We start from the raw sequence: 14215 nt of genomic DNA, 5'->3' as shown, positions 1-14215 counted from the left end.
ACATGTTTTTTTTATTGTTGTTGTTATTCATTATCTGTTTTTACAACAGTCTCCGTTGATTACTGCCCACAGGAGGAGTTGAAGATGTCCCTGAATGCATCAATAAACCCTTAAATCTGTTTACAACCACGTTATTAACATGTATTTAATATTTATGTTTATAAATGCTAAACAGGAACTTCTTTGATTTAATGAGTGAAGCACGTGTCAAAACATTCAGAGTATAATACGCATACAAGTTTATTTGTGAAGCACGGAGTTTAACCAAAGTGCTTCACACAAACGTTCTGCAAATGGAGTCACGTTCAAAGGTCTCCATGAAGAGGAACCATCAGGGAGGAAAACACAGTTTCACTCTTGTAGATTTGTTGTAACACGAGTCCAGCTTCAGTCGAAGAAGCCTGAACAGTTGTTTGTTTTGTGCGGCTTCCTGAGTGTTGTCTCGTTATGTTTGGTGTATTTTTAAGAGCCTGTTCAACAATCTCAGACTATAAAAGCTGCGGTATGTGACATTGGCTCATGCTACATACAGTATATACTATATATACACCGTATGCTGTAGGTCAAACCTATTTAAAGCAGAAAAGGAATGCAATGGGCAGAATTTGTGAAACATCCCTCTGATCATTCTTAAGTTTGTTCCCTGACGACAAAATTATCTCAGTGTCATGAAACATAAACAGGTGAACACACAAACATCTTGTGTTTGCTATATTTATTTGACAAATGTTAATGTTTCAGTCACACACACATGATTGCATTTATTTTAATTCTGAGGGTCTGTTTCACAAAATCAAAAAGACTGAACACCTTCCAGAGTTGATAATGTCCATTTTGGAGTTATTGAAAAGAGAAGACGGCATCATTGTGAGCAGGAATGGAGACGGGAACAAAAACACAAATCCAACTGGTGTTACACTGCAGGACACGTGTAGTATTACAGGTACTTGTACACGGCTTTATCCATCAAGGTCTGGATTTCTAACTTGACGGGACATTTGTAGAAGTGCGACAGCAGTGTCTCTGAGTAGCCTATCAAGAAGTAAAACTTAGTTGGCGGTAATTTCTGTAACATTAAAGCGCACACGATGAGGAGATTGCCGCGCCGTTTGATCACGATCTCGTTGGCCAGGCAGCCGTGGAAGGTCCCGAACATGAAGCGCCTGATGAACACGTCCTCTACGGTCCGTTCAGCTGCTCCATCTTCTCCTTTCAGGTTACCTGACAGACACAGGAGGGAGATCTTTACTGTGACAACAAAACTAAATCCACATTTATGAGTTAGTGAGTTGGATATTTAGAAAGTTTACACTTTCATCAGGGGTGAGAAGATTGATAGAGTAAGTAAAATTAAGTATCCTGGCTTCTAAAACATAATTTAAGAAAAATGTAATTGGGGTCAGACCACCTTGTACACACAAATCTTAAAAAATTGTCAAACAAGCAGGTTTCTCCTCACTGGTGTGCTGTGACAGCCATCCTTTACGGTGGGCAATGTGATGAGGTGCATGTGCGTGCTCGTAGGTCACAGGGTTGTCTCCTTTCCCCACTCGGATACGAGCTGCTCGATTCTGGAAAACAACAGAAAAACAAATGTCAGTAAAAACAGTCTTTGCCTTGTTGGTCTCTGGTAAAGCAAACCGATAACTACACCAGAGAATCCAAAGCAGAAGTGTTCCCTCGCGCAAATCCCAGATATGTCAGGAATTTTGTGCCAAAACAACTGAAACTACGTAACTCAGTCTGATAAAGCTTCATTTATAAGTTTCAGCTGAACAGGAGGAACAATTACAGCTGGCTAAACTTCATACCGACATGTGAGTATTGTTTCTAAGACAACTGAAACAATGGCTCAGGTTCATTCATTTGTACCCGCAGGTAAATTTGGTTTGCAGGCGAAGACAAAGCTTCAGTCTTGACACACATTTTGCAACACTGACAATAGACAAACGTGATAAAACCACTAAAATAATAATGCATATGGTTAAATTATTGTGGGGAAAAGAGGATGAAGACACATGGAACAACAGAGCGATGGGTAACTATGATGATGTCATGAGAACAGTGTTTACCTTGCAGCACACTGCAGTGACGTGGAGACTTCTGCTTCCAGAGGAGCTGAGCAGTGAGCCGGACCTGGCTAATGTGCTCTGCAGAGGAAACAGCATGAGAACAGAAAACCATCAACTGAGTGTAAGAAGTGCTGAGAACAGGAGGATTTACAGGCTCAAATAAAGTTCAGGGGGATTTGAACTTCTGACAGAAATCATTTAAAACGTGTGGTTGTAAATGTTTGTATCCAAAATGACATTGATGTCAACAAAAAGAAAAAGCAGAAATTAGAGACTGTTGTACTGGATTATTTAACTTTGGATCACTCTTAATAAGTATTGTAGTATTAATAACATTTTTATATATATATATTTAATTGCCACATGGCTCCATGAGAGTCGGGGCCCCTGGGGCAGTTGTTAATTTAACCCAACATGTAAAGCACCCTTTGTTACATCAATGTCAATTACATGTCTGCACCTTTTGTAGCATTTGTGTCGTTGTTGTCCAAAATATCACAGACAGCAAGTTGCTACCGTACCTTTCTCTCAAGGGAGCAGCTAACTAGCTAGCTAAGCACTAATCAAACTGTGTATATATGTATGAAGCAGTTAATGAGATAAGTTGATGTGTTGGTTTAAGTTTAACAACAAGTAACTCAGCCTTGACACTGAAGCTATGTTAGCTAACCTACAAGCGGGCTTAAACCGTTATGTTGTAAATAAACAAGGTCTCAAACTGTACAGCTGACTTAGCGAGAGCACACCAATATATTCAAATTTCAACATGAGTTCATAGAAATGTATTAAACGTTTTAATATATGTTTTCTTACTAGTAGCCTCACGTTCCCTGCGCTGCTCAAGGACGCCGCCATGTTTTAAACGGATGCGAGCGTATACAAGCTAACAGAGCTAACACTTTGTCCTGTTATTCGTTTTTATTTCACTGACGTTATATTTTTTAACATGTAATTAAAACTGCAACCATGTATTGATTATATAACTCGTGATAAAAAATGTAAAAATGTAATTTCTCCAGAAAACTGTGCCTTTAAACTGGAACTGTTTATCAGACAGTCAGGCATCTGTTTCCGCCGGACGACTGTTGAGTTGTACCAACCGGATACAGAAAACTGTAATTGTTTAGAATTAGAAACTAGGTCCAAATTACCCGATTATAATGATTATTAGCGATGTAAATATCCACAATACCATATTGTAAACTCATTGTTAAGTTTTTATATTAAAATTTCAATTAATTCATTTCAAATTTTACGTGTTTATTACGATCACGCACTTATTTTGAAAAAAACGTGACCGGAAGTATTATTTTTAGGGACACTGGCGTTCAGAAGCGTACCCCAGCAAGTCAGACTTACATTTAAACTTATATTTCTGGACAAAGGCTGTTGAATTTGGTTCGTAAACAGCCGGTCGGGATACTTTAAAGGTTAGTGAACACGGAGAAGAAGCGTTGAAAGCCGCCATGGCGTCGCCGCTGGAGATGACAGAGATGTACGACAACGCGCTGCTGGGGATCCTGCAGCACGTTGGAAACATCCAGGACTTTCTACAGGTCTATTTTGGGTTTTTGTACCGCAAGACGGACTTTTATCGCCTGCTGTCAGCTCCCAACGAGAAGATGGGCTTCCCTCCAGGTGTGGCGGAGAAGATGGTGTTCAAGGTGAAGTTTGACAACATGTTCAGATCGTTAGAAACACTCAGAGCCATGACAACATGATAAATACAGCCTTTAATTAAGATTTCTGACCATATCTTGCAATTTACACCCGTTAATAACAGGCTGACCAGCTTGGTTTTGCTGTCACAGTGTCCTGAAGTACAAATGTGCATCACTACAGCGAGATGAGATGCTAAAACCCAGCAGAACATGATTTTAAGGAAGAACTCTGTAGTTTTGTGAGATAAATGTAAATCAGAAGAGAAACATCTTCATTGACTGATTATTTTTATACCCAAACAAACTCTCTGTGTTTTCATGACTGAGTAAACTGAGTGAAAGTGCTTCACATGCCCTTCATCCTCCTGATATATGGAATTAATTGACCTAATGTGACTGAAAAAAGTATTTGAAAGAATTTAAGCTCATTTGTCTCGTTTGAAATTATATTTCTTGCTAGACGCCACTTATAACTTTGGCTTAAACACTTAAAACAGTTGAATCAGACGGGAGAAGATCTTCCCTGACTGAATAAACAAACTGACCTTACATGTGGCGGACCCTGCCACCTTTCTCGCTTCAAACAGTGTTCTGGGACCTTATTTTCCTCCGAGAACAGCTTGTTTATTCACTTATAGAAAAAAATAGATATGTTTGAGTCTGAATTTCTTGTCCAAAACTACACAATGCTCCTTTAAGTACTCTTTGAGTGCTTCAGGTGTTCATAGGTGGTGTCAGAAGCTGGTGGGACAAGAGCATCCAAATGTCTGGACGTGATTTCACACGCAGACTCGTCGACTCTGCGGGCGCGTACACAGGAAGTCCACAAGTCTTGAGGGCACATTTCATCTTTCTGCAGACATTCAGGGAGTCGGACATTGTAGAACTTAATATAAATGTGTAAAACAATTCCTTTATTATAATTTTACTTGAATCATACAGGCTGAAATGATACTCAACCACATCATAATACAGAAATTATTAGAAGTATACACTGTAGAGGTGATCAAAATACATTTTAGTATTCTAGTCTTTGGAGGTTTCTATCAGCGGCTTCTTTTTGCCTCGCAGTCTTTCACAGTTTTGATCTGTGATATTCTCTCATTCTCTCCTCAGACATTCAAGCTGTTTGAGAAGCTGGCGGATCACGACAGAGAGCGGCAGCAGAGCGAGCTGCAGAAGAGAGAGGAGAGTCGAAGTGTTCCTCCGGCAGTTCAGGAGCTGGAGATCAGCGCTGAGCCTCCAGAGGGGACGGAGGAGCGGAGCACAGAGGCGGCACAGACGGAGAGCTCCTCGCTGGAGGCCGGGGGGGTTTCTGCCAAGGCGACCGTCGGCTCTCAGCCCAGCAGCAGCAGCAGCAGCAGCAGCAGCAGTGGCGGTGGTCCAGGACCGTCACCTCAGGGAGACCAGGCAGCTGCAGCCAGCACGAACACAGCAGGAGGGTGAGGAAAGCCCAGCGTGTTTATCCAACAAAGCTTCTTGTTTGTATGCGTGAATCAAATCTAGTAGTGAGTAAAATCTTCAAATATACGCTGCAGCCCAGTGAGCGTTAAGATAAGAACTTGAATGAAAAGGTTGTAGTCATCATCAGGGTAGACGATGTGGATGTTATTCAGCCGATACGATAACTGAAAATTAACTGACTCTCATGGTCGTTACCGATAAAATAACCGACAAAAGAAACCAAATCTTTTATGCTTTTTTATGCACATCTGAGTGCAAGAGAGGCTAAAATGTAGCGAGCAAAAGATGCTTTATTTGTTGTGTTCTTCTTGTAAAAAAACACACCAGTGACGACATGTTTTGTTCTTGTATTGGCATCAAGGATGTGGTGAGGTGTGAGACTGGTGCATCTCCTGAAATCAATATCAAGATTAATAGTTTAGGTCATTATTAATTGTAGCCAGTTTGTTACCTCCGTGTTTTTCACCTGTGGCAGTTTGTCGGTTCGTCAGCAGGATTATACAAAAACTACTTAATGGATTCCCACAAAATGTGGATGGAGTTTTGGCTTCAAGTTCAAGTTAACTTCTGGGGCAGATCCAGGAATCTCTTCACTTTCTTTTAACATTGCGAGACAGAGTGTTTTTAAACCACGTCATTAATTACTCAGGGAATAGTGCATAAATCTTAGATGGCTCTAATCTATGAGCGAGTACGATAAGATGCGGATCTGAGATCCGGTGAGCTTCATTCCAGTTTGATTATTATTTACAATCCATGACTTAAAAGGAGTCGAAGTGTTTCTGAGAGTCCACAGAGGTCGACGGTCACCTGTCCTTCTCCAAACAATTTCTAGCGGCATCCAGATGGTTCCATGTGACAAACCATCTGGAGCGTCGGGTTACAGAAGTAAGAATGTGTAATACATGACAGCGCCTGATGGGTATCAGATAGGGGTGGGTAAAAATATCGATACGGCAATATATCGCGATACTTTGCCGCTCAATACAATCGATTTTTCATGTAATCATGTTTAGACGCTGTTGTGAATGCAGTACGACTTCTGTACCTCCACTCCGGTGGGTGGCGGCGAAGAGCGACTCTGCTGTGCGGCGGGTGTATTTCTGTAGTAGAGAGAGTGGCTGAGGTCTTTGCAAAATGGATGGCAAGTTAACAACGCCTCCGCAATTTAAAGTTGACGTTTGGAAGCACTTTGGCTTCAAAGTTAAGAGAGATAGCAAGAACAACGAGCTGGACAAAGAGAATATTACCGCCCGGAAATTTCATGGGAATTAATAAAATGGAGAGGCTGTTTTGAATGAAATAGATTTGACTCAATTTGTCCTCTGATCAATATCATCTGATGTACATATACAGGTACTTGTGTTTTCATCTTTATATATCGCAATATCGTGATATCGTGATATCGTGATACGTATCGTATAGTGACCAAAGTATCGTGATACGTATCGTATCGTGAGGTTCTCGCCAATACCCACCCCTAGTATCAGAGCACAAAATATTGAACAAGTTGTTGCTTCTTCAATGATTTTGCGTGGTCCCGTTGTGTTTCAGAGCTCAGCAGAACTTTCAGGCCGAGCCCGACAGCTACAACGGAGCGGTGAGAGAAAACTACAGCTGGTCTCAGGACTACACCGACGTGGAGATCAAAGTGTTTGTGCCCAAGACGGTTGTTAAAGGCCGACAGGTAAACGCCGTCCGTCCCGCCTCCTCGCTCTCCTTCCGGTGGCTGCAGTGTGTGTCTCATTCATATTCTGTTCCTCAGGTCAGCGTCAGCCTGCAGACCAGCAGCATTAAAGTGTGCGTGAAGGAGGGAGCCGAGGAGAAAACTCTGATGGAGGGAGAATTCACCCACAAGATCAACACCGAGAACTCCCTGTGGAGCCTGGAGCCCGGGAGCTGCGTGGTCGTGAGTGCCCACACGCTTTAATTCCGTCTGCATGAATAAACTTCTGAAAATCAACAACTTTTTTTTTAATTCACGGCGCTCGTGTTCGGCTTCCAGCTGTCGCTCAGCAAGTCCTCGGAGGTTTGGTGGAACGCGGTGCTGAAGGGGGAGCAGGAGATCGACATCAACAAGATCAACCGCGAGCGCTCCATGGCAACGGTGGACGAGGAGGAGCACGCCGTCCTCGACAGACTCACCTTCGACTACCACCAGAAGCTGCAGGGCAAACCGCAGAGTCACGAAATGGTGAGGACGAGACTTTCACGCTTTACTGATCCTGAAGTAGACTCGTCACGCGCTGCAGTGACCCGGTTGCTGTGAATCCCTGTATGTATGCAGCAGGTCACTAATCAGATTTATCTTCTACCCCCTGACAGTTTCAGCGGGGGTAGAAGATAAATCCAACATTATTTTTGGACGCATGACTCACTGATTTTTAACTGCAGACAGGCAGTTCCCTCACGGGGCGAAAGCGTGTTAATATGACAAAAGATCCTGTGAAAACAGACTCATTTATATTTCTTGTGTTTCTCTGAGTTTCAGTTCTAGGACAGATTTGTTCTGCTCTTCTACGTACGTGTGATTAGAAACCAGGAGACACAAATACACGACTGATAACCCGACTCTCTTCAGGACGGATCTGCGCAGGGAATTTGAGTTTTCTCTAATCCACTCGTTTAGTGAGAGCAGGTTTACATTTACGCAGGCAGCTCACTTTCTTTCATAAATCCATCTGCAGCCCGTTACACGCGTGTTGTGATTAACAAAATTATTATTTATCCACGCAGCAGCTCTTCAAACGCGACCCTGCTGCACACGCCTCCCTCAGCGTGTCTAAAACCAGCATCAGTGTGTTGTTATTCGCTCTGTCAGTCTTTAACAGCAGCTTGACTCGCCTCTAGGTGGCACTGTGGTCTTTTATCAGCCTGGATGGAAGATATCTAACATCTCTTCCTCCGTGTGTGTCTCCACAGAAGGTGCACGAGATGCTGAAGAAGGGCTGGGACGCCGAGGGCTCTCCGTTCAGAGGGCAGCAGTTCGACCCCACCATGTTCGACATCCCGCCCAGCGCCGTGCAGTTCTGAGGCCCAAGCCCGACGCTCCAGCCAAATATGAACTGAATCCCGGTTTACTTACAGAACTGGACGCAGGAAGAAGTCGACATTTAGCTGCCGCTCTGTCGCGCTGAGAGGCCGACGTTCACTTAGAGCGGCAGATTTAGTGTGTTGAGGATTGAGACGAGGACGAGTCATTTTATCAAACATTCATTTGATGTTTTGGCGGCGTGACATCCGATAAATACGTGTACTATGTGAACTGTTTTGCTCTTTATTTAATAACTATAGTGCCTATGAGTTTGTCAGCCCTACTGAGTGATTCTTTTTTTGTTTGTTTTTTCATTTTCATTCTCATCCAGACTGTCGAGCGTCGAGTCGTCTCTCGGCGGTCACGTTTCCATCCAAATGTAGCTCAAATTTTTACTGAATTTTTAAGAAATTAGCAAAAATAAAATGCAGATTTAACGTGTGTTTCCATCCGCTGCTGTCATGAGATCATTAGGAGGTATTGTTACGAGACACTCACGTCTCAAATGCTGGAAAACAGAAGTAAGATGTAAGTTTTGTGTATCGATGTGAGGAAAGTTACTCACAGATCTGATGTTTTCAGCTCTTAACAAGAAGTTAAAGTGAGTAATTATTAACTGACATCGCGATTTGTTCGTTTAGCCTGCGTCCACTTCGTTTTAATCGATACACCGACTTTCCAACCTCGGCTAAACTTTGAAACCTTTCAGCCGCACATCAAGATTTTAAAGTTTCCGCCGTTTATTGATGCACAGATTTAAAACAGCGGGATGGAAACACACTTCCTGTTTCAGGCTGAATCGAGTGTTTCCTGGTTACTGGTTCAGATGTGTGAGAACTTTGTGCTCTGGTCTTTTTTTATTTATTTGTCTTCTATCATGATACAAATGAAAAACAGCAGAAGGACGACGTGCACGACGTGGAAACGGACTGTCGGAGCAGAACGGGTTGAATGTCCGAGTGGATCCGCTGCCTCACAAACCAAACAACCAAAACTAAAAGCAACTGTTGAATAAATAAAAGACTTGTTAAATATCACGTGGAGAAGTTCATTCCAGAGTCTTTAACTGCATCTCATGGTCGTCTTATCCAGTGACCTCAGTGTACTCACACATAAAGTAACAGATGATGTGCTGTAAGAGGAGAGGCAGCTGAAAGCCCCGAGAGTAAATGGACCTGAGTGAAAAAGGAAGTCCAACAGGAACACATGAGTGGAGTTATAACCCTCCAACAAGACGTGTCTGATAAAGTGTCTCTACATTATTAGCATCAACATTTTCTCTGAGGTCGACGTGCTCATCACACAAAAACTGTAAACACTGAGAGGAAGCTCTGCTGTGTCTGCGTCCAGGTGTTTTTCTTATTTTACTCCACTGTATCCTTCCACTTCATCACATGTTGGAGGCAACATGTACCTTTTACTCAACTGCATTTATTCAATATCTTTATTTACTTGTTACTTTGTAGATTTTACGTATAATCGGCCTGGTCGATAATCAGGAAGAGGAAAATCTCCGGCTGAAAGTACAGAAAGTAAAAGTGCTCACACGGAATGTTCAACGTCAGAATGATGTGTGATAATGTTGTATATTGATGCATTAATGTGTTCGTTAATGCACTAATGCATTTAGATATTAAAGCTTGTAAAAGTGCAGCTGATTGTAATTAACATTTATCTACCAGTGGGGAGTTTTACTACAATAATGCATCTTAATCTATCAGCTGATTTGTATTTTTTATTAACAGTTTAACTTCAGCATTAACCAGACGGAGCCGCTAGAAACCTAAATAACTTCAGTAAACGTAAAGAGATCTAATTAATATATTACTCTGGTGAAAGTGGAAGGTACCTATAGGAACAGTACTTGAATAAAACTGATATTTAATGTACTAAAGTATGAAAAGTTAAAGTTAAAGTTAATTATATATACTGTAAAGTTCCATGTTCACAGTAATCATGAGGCTTTTCTTTTTTCTTATCATCACAATCCGTCTTTTTTTATTCGATCGCTGATAAAATAAATGTCTTCTAAAATGTTGTACTTGTACTCTGATGCAGCGTGTAATCTGTAAAGTAACTAGTAATCAGAGTAAAGTAAAACATCAAACAAATGTAGTCGAGTAAAAGTACATTATTTCCCTCCAAAAAATATAAAATAGCTGAAAACAGAAAATACCCAAGTACAAGTACAACAACCTCAGAATTGTACTTAAGTGCAGTAATTGAGTAAATGTACTTAGTTACAATACTTCAGTAAATGTTTCGTTTCGTTTCGTTTTCTTCCACTTTATCCATGGGTCGCGGGTGATGTTACCGCTTTTATACCACCTTCAGTAAATGTACATGATTATTATCCATCACTTCTTATTGATAAGTAATAATAATAGTAGTAATAAACCAACAATAACGTCTAATTGATCAGAAATGACATTTTATTAGGACATTAAAACGATTTTGCAACCAATTAAATGACATTAAACTGTTTATTTAAAGTAAATGTATCAATTTATTGTTTATAACGACTTATTGATTAGTTAAAAACCTCATTTATAAGATTTGTTGTGACCAAAATAAATCTTCACAACCTGACAAATCAAAAGGCGACACTTAGGGACGGCTTATAACTGATAAACCACTAAAAGGTTATTTATTAATGTTTATAAATCCAATAATTAAAGTATTCTCATTGAAACAAACAGCTGATCTCGGTCTCCAGATGTTGAATAATGGACCTCATCGTCTCCTCGTCTCCACTCCAGTTCTCCTCTCGTGCCTCCATTTGCAGGTAGCGCTATAATAACATCTTGTGTTCCGTAGTCATCATTCAATTCATCCACACGCTCGTCAGTCTTTCCAACTCTGCAAATGGAAAATCTGGAGCTGATGATGATGAGAGGGAAGATGGAAAGATGGAAAGTCAGAGTGGAGGACGACTCTGACGCTTCTAAAATGTCTGAACATTGGAGAACGTAAAGGAAACGATCAGACGTCTGACAAGTTCCTGAGGTTTTTACTTCAGCTGCTGATCACAACAACGTTCTGTAACATCTCTGCATTAAAGCGTCGAAAAACAACCCGACTGTCTGATGTATTTAGTCCAGTTGTGTTCTTTTATTATCCTAAATGACTCCAACGATGTTTAAACCAGAGGAATCCAACAGTTACATTCAAGAGATATGCAAAGTTTCATTAAGTCACCAGCTGCTTTAACTTGAAGATGGAGAACGTGACAAAAGGTCAACAAAACTTTATTCTTGTCCCTGGATGAGTCCTGATTTTCATACACGGGGGTGTCGGGGTGGTTTGAGTCGTCGGTGAGCGTCTGTGGCTGAGTTTTTGTGGTGTGTTCTGCACATGGATGCTACGTTACAACGTGGACACGACCTCGGAGACGTAGCCTCGTTCATTCCTATGAAAGCTGCTCAGTGGCGCAAGAAAACAAAACGACAAAAATACCCGAATCTTCCTCAGAGCACGAGAGACTTCCGCTGACCGAGCCGGCTAACTTCCTGTTCAACAACCCGGTTCGTTTTCTAGACTTTCCAAATGTTACTGGACGGAAAAAATAAAATAAAATGTACATGCACGTGTTTGTTCGTATCGTTAGCACTTCAATCACAGCACTTATGCAGTTACGATCCTCAGATAAGGGCTTGACAGTTGTTTTGCTACGGTGATGTTGTGGTTTCTCTCTTGTGACAAATGTACTTATTGTAAGTCGCTTTAGACAAAAACAATCTGCTAAATGCTCTAAATGTAAATGTAAATGGGATTGCTGAAATTCTGACAGCAAACTGTCTGACAGCTGACTGTTGCATCACTACTGAACTGGTGGAGTTGCCCTTTAACTGTCTTTGTTTCTGACCCCCCTGTGGCCCCCGACAGGTAGTCAGCATCAGTAACACAACAACAGATTTCTTGCATTGATTTTGTGCAGAAGGGAAAGGCGGAAATAAATAAAGTGTCTCAGCAGTTTTACTACCCGATTAAAAATTTTGAAATTGTAAACACTGTTTTAAAGGGATATTCCAGCGTAAATTTAATCCATGGTCTAACACACCGTGACACCGAGTAAGACCCTCCTTCGAGAGATCAAGTTTTCCGACCGCTAGCGTATGTAGTTTTATCAACCTCAGAAAAGACCGCACGACAACAATACGCTGCAGTCTATGTCTCCAACAAGAAACCGCCATCAAAAAGCCACAAATAATGCTCAGAACAGCACCAAACTTCAGCAACAGTACAAATAGGGTCTCAGCACATAGTTCAAGGTATCAATCATCTGCTAGCTTTGCCGGATTTCTACTGAAAAGACGACACAACTCACCACTCTCCTGCAGCAGCGTGCTCGTTGTGAGGAAGTCCTGACGAGTCGATTACCGAGTGCAGTAGAGTTCCGCGGCTCATGGATGAAAATGTATGATTATGACTCCATGGAAAAGCAATCAAAGTTCATATGTGTCTTACCAACTAGTTTATAACAGTTATTATCGAGAGCGGACAGGGAAAAGAACAGAATTGAGCATTTCTTACTGCACTCTGCAATCGCCTAGTCAGGGCTTCCCCACAACGAGCAAGCTGCTGCAGGAGAGTGGTGAGTTGTGTTGTATTGTTATCGTGCGGTCATTTCTGAGGATGTTCAAACTACATAAACTAGCAGTCGGAAAACTTGATCTCTCGAGAGAGAGTTCCTACTCGGTGTCACTGTGTGTTAGACCATGGATTAAACTTACACCGGATATTCCGACCGCACAACAACAATACACTGCAGTAAATGGATTCAAATATAAACCGCCACCAAAAAGCCACAAATAATGCTCAGCACAGCACCAAACTTCAGCAACAGTACAAATAGGGTCTCAGCACATAGTCCGGGGCATCTAACCTCCGCTAGCTTAGCTGGATTTCTACTGAAAAGCTGACTAAATTTACCACTCTTCTGCAGCAGCTTCCTGTTGACGGGAAGTCCCGACGAGTCGATTACCGAGTGCAGTAGAGTTCCGCGGCTCATGGATGAAAATGTATGATTATGACTCCATGGAAAAGCAATCAAAGTTCATATGTGTCTTACCTGCCAGTTTATAACAGTAATTATCGAGAGCGGACAGGGAAAAGAACGGAATTGAGCATTTCTAACCGCACTCGGTAATCGTCGCGTCGGGACTTCCCCGACCCGGAAGCTGATGGAGGAGAGTTGAAATCTGTTTTTAGCTTCACAATAGAAATCCAGCTAAGCTAGCGGAGGTTAGATGCCCCGGACTATGTGCTGAGACCCTATTTGTACTGTTGCTGAAGTTTGGTGCTGTTCTGAGCATTATTTGTGGCTTTTTGGTGGCGGTTTATATTTGGATCCATTTACTGCAGTGTATTGTTGTCGTGCGGTCGTTTCTGAGGTTGATAAATCTCCGTAAATTAGCGGTCTGCTAACTTGATCTCTCAAGGGGGGGTCCTATAGGTGTCACGGTGTGTTAGAACATGGATTAAACTTACACCGGAATATCCCTTTAAGTCCCCTTTATGCCGTGTCTGAATTAAGGATTTGTCGTTTCCCCCGGGGTTGTATGTGCCAACCCAAAACTGACCCCCATATTAAAACTGGTTAGTGGGGGGGGCCAGACTGCAGACTTGTGGCCCCTGGTGGCCCCCCTGATAGATTCATCCGGCCCTGCCAAAATGGAACTATTTTGTTTTATGCAGCCAAAACAAAAGAGCTTGTGCAATTACCAAAGTGCTCCAAGAAGAAGAAGAAGAAGAAGAAGAAGCACATTAAATTTCCTCTCCCGGTCCTGATTGACTGAGTTCCTCCTCACGCGGAGCTCCGGTGAGCTTCAAGTGCAGTAATCTCATTATGGATCTGCTCTCCATCATATGATTTATCATAATAACTCGCAATCACCCCCCCCCCCCCCCCCGCGCGCACTCCCTCTCCAATCAGCGCGCACTTCACTTTTTCTTTATTTCTTTGCGCGCGTCACGTGACGAGC

General features: G+C 42.0%; 2 protein-coding genes across 2 annotated transcripts; one reads left to right on the top strand and one right to left on the bottom strand.

Annotated features, from left to right (window-relative positions):
- Window positions 1-698: 698 nt before the first annotated feature.
- On the bottom strand, window positions 699-2990 carry LOC115593172 (28S ribosomal protein S24, mitochondrial-like). Its single transcript, XM_030436586.1, has 4 exons — window positions 2886-2990; window positions 2073-2150; window positions 1460-1571; window positions 699-1221 (listed from the first exon to the last, which is right to left on the bottom strand). The coding sequence occupies exons 1-4, from the start codon at window positions 2925-2927 to the stop codon at window positions 938-940; spliced, it is 516 nt and encodes a 171-aa protein (XP_030292446.1). The 5' UTR covers window positions 2928-2990; the 3' UTR covers window positions 699-937.
- A 361-nt stretch (window positions 2991-3351) lies between these two features.
- On the top strand, window positions 3352-9268 carry nudcd3 (NudC domain containing 3). The gene is made up of 6 exons (XM_030436832.1): window positions 3352-3736; window positions 4850-5175; window positions 6752-6884; window positions 6963-7106; window positions 7203-7391; window positions 8120-9268. Exons 1-6 carry the CDS (start codon window positions 3539-3541, stop codon window positions 8228-8230), a joined length of 1101 nt encoding a protein of 366 aa, XP_030292692.1. The 5' UTR covers window positions 3352-3538; the 3' UTR covers window positions 8231-9268.
- Window positions 9269-14215: the final 4947 nt, after the last annotated feature.

This window comes from Sparus aurata, chromosome 12 (genome assembly GCF_900880675.1).
Source record: "Sparus aurata chromosome 12, fSpaAur1.1, whole genome shotgun sequence".
In the NCBI taxonomy this organism is placed as follows: domain Eukaryota; kingdom Metazoa; phylum Chordata; class Actinopteri; order Spariformes; family Sparidae; genus Sparus; species Sparus aurata.
Note: the sequence above shows the minus strand (reverse complement) of the source record. Positions and strands in the feature narration are given on the sequence as shown.